The sequence below is a fragment of the Nematostella vectensis genome, chromosome 8 (genome assembly GCF_932526225.1).
Source record: "Nematostella vectensis chromosome 8, jaNemVect1.1, whole genome shotgun sequence".
In the NCBI taxonomy this organism is placed as follows: Eukaryota; Metazoa; Cnidaria; class Anthozoa; order Actiniaria; family Edwardsiidae; genus Nematostella; species Nematostella vectensis.
This window is the reverse complement of record NC_064041.1, coordinates 15,084,146-15,091,775: the sequence shown is the minus strand read 5'-3', so window position 1 is coordinate 15,091,775 and position 7,630 is coordinate 15,084,146. Positions and strand designations below refer to the sequence as shown.

Genomic DNA, 7,630 nt, shown 5'->3' with positions numbered 1-7,630 from the left:
AGCACAGATAATCTTTTTTTTTATTCTGGAAATCGCTTATCTTTCATTCCAAAAATTTAGTTTGTGACGCGAGAAACGCGCTATCTGATTGGCATGAATTTCATTAACCAACTTCCTACTGCACATCAAAGGCTGCTCTTAACTTTGTATTTTGCTTGGCTGGCATTCGCAAACATCAGCTCATCAAAATACAAAGAAAAGAGGCGTCTGCCAGCAGGGAATAGCTAGCCAGCGCCCTAAAGAAATGCTTCTTTACACATTATACAAGACAACCAGTCATTCGTTGGTCCGGCTAGTACCCTAGTCCGGCAATTTCTTTTTCTTAATTGAATATCTATACGCTAAAAGATGACTAATTAAAATTGATTTCACCTAACAATTGATTGATTTTTTAACTCTCCCAACCCTCATTCCTGGCATTCCAGCATGCCCAAAGGAGATGGGTAAAATCTCTAAGGGAGCGGTCATTTATTACTGGGTGGGTTCGTTTTTTGGGCGCGGATTTTTTTTTGGGGGGGGGGGCGAATTTCTTTTTGGCTGTCATTAAAAGGGGGGTCACATTTTTTGGGCGTCGAATTAAAGTCTGGTTCTAATATAATACTCAACAAGAGAGTCATTGTTAAATTGAAAATTCTATTCAGTTAACAATGTTTCCTACTTTTGTATATCTAGTTCCATATTGTTCAGGTACCAATCTTGTCTGTGCCACTCTTAAACTAGCGAAAGTGAAGATTCATACTTTTAAATTTAGTAGGACAAAATTGCCATGCTAGCTGATCTATATTTTAGTGAAGGTTAAATTCAGTAAAACTCAGTATGTATATCAAGTCTCTGTGGTTTAAAAGAGATATAATTATTGAATATATAAAGGTGGTGGTGGTGGGGGGTTGCAAATTTTTGGGCGTCCGGTCAAGGAAGGGTCACGATTTTTGGGCTTGGATTTGGGGGGTGGGGGGTGGGGGGCAACATTTTTTAGCCCAGGGTTTTGCAAAATTGCCGGACCATCTCCAGTAATTAATGGCCGCTCCCTAAATACTGCCTTTTCACAGCACCGCGAACTAGTAGTTTGTTCTCAATATCTCGGCCAAATATTCGTAATATTCGCAACAAATGCCAACACTTTCCTTACAAAACGTCACACTGATCTGTTGGTCGTCTGTCGGTAAAAATGTAGGCACTTTGCACATGGAGTTCTTAATTAGTTAAAAAGTTGCAAAATTTGCCAGTGTGTATCTTGGTCCGCAATTTTGTAGTTATCCACAAAAAGACAAATTCTGGCCAAATATTAATCGACAATGACAAAATGATACAGTACAGATTAGCTTATGTACATGTGTAGTTGTATCATAGTGTCCAACAAAAACCATTTCCAAAGAAATCGTGCAAGTAATTGACTCTTTCACTTTCAAAGGCTACGACAAAAATGCGTCTAAATGACTTCAATCTTTCAGGCAAGTTCGTAGAAGGGTACTTGACAAAGGAGAACACCGTCGGATCCAAGAAAAGAATAAAAAAAAAAACGATCAAGTGGGCAACTAAATTTCCGAAGTGCAAAAACAAAAGCCAGTCAAGTAATGTGTTTGATTTCATCTCATTTTACAGGACCAAGGCTGACTAGGCGAGCCCTTCTAGATAAAATGCTCGCGTCACTGAAAGCTCTGGTTCTCACGCATGCTAACTGGCTAACTTTATTTAAACAATAGCGCGCGTCGCTATATAAATGACATACTTTGTAAGAGGTTCGTATTTCCCTAAATACCCTTCCACCTCTTTTTAGTCTAAGATATCTGGTTGACTTTTTAATTTTAATATTGCACTCTGTGGAAGGCAGTACACAGGATTAACAGCCTTGACTTCAGAAGAGCCGAGCAGAGAAAGACCAGTCAGTCCGAACAGGGTATGAAATGGGTCGACCTAGGGCAAGGGAATATGCATGAGTGACATGGACACCCAGACATACATGAATGACATGTGACACCCAGACATACATGAGTGACACGTGACACCCAGACATACATGAGTGACACGTGACACCCAGACATACATGAGTGACATTTGACAACCAGACATACATGAATGACCTGTGACAACCAGACATACATGAATGACCTGTGACACCCAGACGTACATGAGTGACATGTGACACCCAGACATACATGAGTGACACGTGACGCCCAGACATACATGAGTGACACGTGACACCCAGACATACATGAGTGACATGTGACACACAGACATACATGAGTGACACGTGACACCCAGACATACATGAGTGACACGTGACACCCAGACATACATGAGTGACACGTGACACCCAGACATACATGAGTGACACGTGACACCCAGACATACATGAGTGACATGTGACACCCAGACATACATGAGTGACACGTGACACCCAGACATACATGAGTGACACATGACACCCAGACATACATGAGTGACATGTGACACCCAGACATACATGAGTGACACATGACACCCAGACATACATGAGTGACATGTGACACCCAGACATACATGTATGACCTGTGACACCCAGACATACATGGGTGACACGTGACACCCAGACATACATGGGTGACACGTGACACCCAGACATACATGAGTGACACGTGACACACAGACATACATGAGTGACATGTGACACCCAGACATACATGTATGACCTGTGACACCCAGACATACATGAGTGACATGTGACACCCAGACACACCAGAATGAGTGACATGTGCCACCCAGACACACAAGAATGTGTGACATGTGACACCCAGACACAGACATTCATGAGTGACATGTGACACCCAGACACACGAGAATGCGTGACATGTGACACCCAGACACACAAGAATGAGTGACATGTGACACCAAGACACACAAGAATGAGTGACATGTGACACCCAGACACAGACATTCATGAGTGACATGTGACACACAGACATACATGAGTGACACGTGACACCCAGACACACAAGAATGAGTGACATGTGACACCCAGACACACAAAAATGAGTGACATGTGACACCCAGACACACATGAATGAGTGACATGTGCCACCCAGACACACATGAATGAGTGACATGTTACACCCAGACACACAAAAATGAGTGACATGTGACACCCAGACACACATGAATGAGTGACATGTTACACCCAGACAGACAAGAAAAAATGTGGTGTAACATTAAGACAGGAAAAAAAAGGTTTACCATGTCTCCTGGTCGATCTGCAAACCCTCCAGTTTCCTCGTCTTGACATGCCAATATATACATCTTTAATTTCTCCTGAAAAATGCAAAATAAATTGATATTCATCATAAAATAGGACAACTGTAAAAAGTTGTACTCTTATGAGTATAGAAATATATACATTATTCAGTTGTCATTATGGAATCAAAGTATTACTACAGAAAAGTGGAAACCCTTTGTTTTAAGGCCCTCTCTCCGACTGTACCTTGTTGATCCAGTGAACTTTTCCTAGAATTTTCAGTGAAGCCAGAACCCACCAAGAATAACAAACATCAGGTAGTTTTTCAGGCCTCCCTGTATAAAAAAAATAATTATATTCAGTTAAACTACCCTGGCTTCCAGTAGATCTTATAGCTCCAAGTACAAAAAGAATCTAGTGGTTTTGTGTTTTTTTGTCACTGTTTATTCTCTAAAACTAATGTAAGACATTTACAATTGAAGCTGTGTGACATAATTAAAAGCCTGTCTCCATAATGCCCCAAATACTGTATTAAAGGGGTAGCCCAAGGAATGAGGTTGGTCTTTTGTAAATCTGAAGGCATAACAAACAAACCCTTCCACTATGGGAAGCCTGGCATAACCGCTAAAGGCAGCTTCTACTCTGGGAAGCCTGGCATAACTGCTAGGGCAGCTGCTACTCTGGGAAGCCTGGCATAATTGATAGACAGCTTCTACTCTGGGGCAACTTGCACAAAATCATGCGAATTCTTGAGTCGCGAACTCACGCCAGAAATGGCTGTGGCAATCACACCAGAGATTTTTTAATAAAAAAAAGCTTTTCCATGGCTGCAACCCAACTTGGACAGGAATCCTGTGAAATCGGTTTAAATACAGTATAATGTGAAACAAACCCAAGAAATGCGGGTGAGTTGACAGCTATGATTTTCTGATAAAAAAATGTCTTGTCAGTGCTGAATAAATCGCTTTTGTTGCCAAAAGCTTAAATGTGTGTTTGCCACAAAAAAAAAACAACAAGTTATGAAATAAGAGGAATTTTTAATAACATGGGTATCGGAGGTGGAAAGTCTACTTTATCAAAACATTAAAGCCTTTGGTTTCTTGTGTACTGTAAGTGTCCAAGCCATAGATTTTAAAGGGTAACGTAGAGTACCATTCAAGCCCTAGATTTTAAAGGGTAACATAGAGTACCATTCAAGCCCTAGATTTTAAAGGGTAACATAGAGTACCATTCAAGCCCTAGATTTGAAAGGGTAACGTAGAGTACCATTCAAGCCCTAGATTTTAAGGGTAATGTAGCGTACCATTCAAGCCCTAGATTTTAAAGGGTAACATAGAGTACCATTCAAGCCATAGATTTTAAAGGGTAACATAGAGTACCATTCAAGCCATAGATTTTAAAGGGTAACATAGAGTACCATTCAAGCCCTAGATTTTAAAGGGTAACGTAGAGTACCATTCAAGCCCTAGATTTTAAAGGGTAACATAGAGTACCATTCAAGCCCTAGATTAGGGTAAAATAGAGTACCATTCAAGCCCTAGATTTGAAAGGGTAACGTAGAGTACCATTCAAGCCCTAGATTTTAAGGGTAATGTAGCGTACCATTCAAGCCCTAGATTTTAAAGGGTAACATAGAGTACCATTCAAGCCATAGATTTTAAAGGGTAACATAGAGTACCATTCAAGCCATAGATTTTAAAGGGTAACATAGAGTACCATTCAAGCCCTAGATTTTAAAGGGTAACGTAGAGTACCATTCAAGCCATAGATTTTAAAGGGTAACGTAGAGTACCATTCAAGTCATAGATTTTAAAGGGTAACGCAGAGTACCATTCAAGCCGCCTGATGGAAGCTGCCTCTCGCAAAGCCACCAGCCCAGCATGTCGACATTAACGTGATGGAGGGAGTGAGTGATTGACAGGGCCCCTAGACAGCAGTAGATCTGTGTAAAGAATACACAAAACATAATGTAAGCCATAGACATCTCACATTTAAAGTCGCATTGTCACCAGTTTACTTCCTGTTGATTACGTAACAATCTCCTATGATTTTTAACGGAAAACATGAGTAATAATTTAAAATCGTGAAAGCAGTCTGTCTTTTGGAAGTTTCTTTGAGGATGTGATTTAGAGCAGTTGGACTGTTTAACAGCTCAGATTCTAATAGATTCTTATTCTTTAAATGGTTGAGGTTTGCGTCGGACCTCCGGAAGTAAAAAAGCAGCTACAACTTGCTTCAAAGTCTACTGCTATTATCTTAATGCCCATGTTTAATTGATGGAAGGATGAAATGGGTTATTGATAGGACAATATGAATAATTTCTAAAGAAAAGAAAATTCAGCCATGCTATACTTGAAACCCCTTACCCTTCCTTCTTCCTAAACATTTAAATGGAGTATTACTCCATTTAAAAAGATAACAAAATGAAAATACTCTGTACATACCTGCCCTGCGTGTGATTCTGAACCAGGTCTGCAGCCAAACCCTCCATCAAAATTCATACAATCCACTACATATTCCACTGCCTTATCAACGTTGATAGCATCCAGACGGTCCTTTGGGAGAGAACATATAATTACAATCTGCAAAGTGGGTAGAGTCAACCACTGAAGCATACAAAGGCTCTAGCATGAACAAAAAAGTGTTCAGTGTGTTAATAGGAGTCAAAATGTAATGAAAAGCTGTTAGATGATTGGACAAATATATTATCTAACAAATCAGACCAATTTTCTTGTTTACATTCCTCGGAAAAATCACTGACTCACCAGTAGCTGTAAGCAAGCTATCGCACAAAATGAAAACCTTGTGTCTATTTCACCTGTCAAACCAAATATAAAAATGTGCATATCAGATAATTTTTGGAAGGAATATTGGGACTTTGGACTCAGATGCCTTCTCCTGCCACTTGACGAAGGCCAAATCAAATGAAAGAAATACAAATTGCCACATGGCATCATACCCCACTTGTCACCCGCAAATGACCCATCTTCTTGCTGAAGCTTTTTGACATATTGTACAATACTTGGTACATCAACCGCATCTATTGCATCATACAGGAAAAGAATCTGTAAAACAGATTTACAAATAAGGGTGCAAATAAACAATAAAAATGTTGAAATATTTCCATAAAATCAAAGGCTAATTAAGGAGCAAATATTTAGAATTCAGACACCGAGCCTTGAGACATTTTCTTGTTGACTGTTTGTGAATCTAGTGAATGTGATTGGTTAAACATAAATTCCATGCAAACATACTTCTGAACAGCACCCAAGGTGCCTGCATGAATCAGAATGAGAACTTAGAGAAGGGTCATTAGTTATAGGGGAAGGCTGCTATGTTTTGGGGAGAGTTGCGATTTTTTGAGTGTTGATTTGGGGGGGTGCCTCAAATTTTGATACAGGGTTTAGGGGAGGGCATGTAAGTGGTGACAGTAAAATCCCTACTGACCTGAACAGCACTCAAAGTATACAGTAAGTGCGGGTCATGTGACACACTCGCGCCAAACCCTCCATCGTCATGCTGACAAGACTTGACGAAATCAATAGCTTCCTCTCTATTCATCATATCTAACTTGTCCATCAAAGCCATCGCAGTTAACCCCCAGTAGACCCCACTCATGCGTAGATACTCTGTCATACAGTAATCCTATGTGAGTAAAAAGGGAATTGTGATAAGCTACAAGTAGCAGTACAAGAAAGTTGGTGTGACAAGGTGGGAATGGTATGGCTCATACCTCTGTGAAAACAGAGTGGTTTTGCTGATGCCTTGAACATTGGTCTTTTATCTTTTGCTCTGACTAGTTCTTGAAATACTTGAAATACTCTGTTTCCACAGAAGGCGTAAACATTGAAATTGAATAATTTGAAACATGTTTTTCTTATTTTTATCCTTGTTTCACAATTGTTATCTTACATAGTCTGTGTCTTTCTTTTTCCCATAGCTTGCAATAAACTCTGCATGCTTATCAAGGAACAGAGTCTTGGGTGCATCTTGGGAAATCTTGACATCCTTGATTTGGGTACCCTGTTGAATAAAAATTAGTTATTTTAGTCAAGGGGAAAACAGAAAAAATGGAGTTTTGGCATCTCAAGATTGAAGACATATATGCCCAAGCTAGTTGAAAGCATCATTGTTCATCATTCATCAAGATGGAGATACTAAAACCTTTCTCACTTCCGCTGATAAATTTGAAATACTAAGCTAAATGTTTCAATAACAAGTTTAATTTAAAGTCACAAGATTAAAAGTCGGAAAACAAATTATAAATCATATCTACTCACCATTTCACGCTCTTTATGGTAGATCAATACTTCTAATGGCTATTAATTCACAGCAGAAATTTGTTTCTTTCTAAGTACACGGCCATATTTACAAATTAGCGTTACCGCTGGCCTAAACCATGCAGACTCAATATTTAAAAAC

General features: G+C 39.6%; 1 protein-coding gene across 3 annotated transcripts; it reads right to left on the bottom strand.

Annotated features, from left to right (window-relative positions):
* Positions 1-279: 279 nt before the first annotated feature.
* LOC116613872 (geranylgeranyl transferase type-2 subunit beta-like) lies at positions 280-7,615 on the bottom strand. 3 transcript variants are annotated; one of them, XM_032374373.2, is made up of 10 exons: positions 7,489-7,615; positions 7,121-7,231; positions 6,656-6,853; positions 6,168-6,273; positions 5,974-6,026; positions 5,653-5,763; positions 5,039-5,150; positions 3,455-3,543; positions 3,211-3,285; positions 280-1,914 (listed from the first exon to the last, which is right to left on the bottom strand). In XM_032374373.2, the coding sequence occupies exons 1-10, from the start codon at positions 7,489-7,491 to the stop codon at positions 1,774-1,776; spliced, it is 999 nt and encodes a 332-aa protein (XP_032230264.2). In that variant the 5' UTR covers positions 7,492-7,615; the 3' UTR covers positions 280-1,773. The 3 variants fall into 3 exon arrangements, with proteins under 3 accessions (XP_032230264.2, XP_048587403.1, XP_048587402.1); XM_048731446.1 differs by lacking the exon at positions 7,489-7,615 and having other exon boundaries at positions 6,656-6,837; XM_048731445.1 differs by lacking the exons at positions 7,121-7,231; positions 7,489-7,615 and adding an exon at positions 6,942-7,080.
* Between the last annotated feature and the right edge of the window lie 15 nt (positions 7,616-7,630).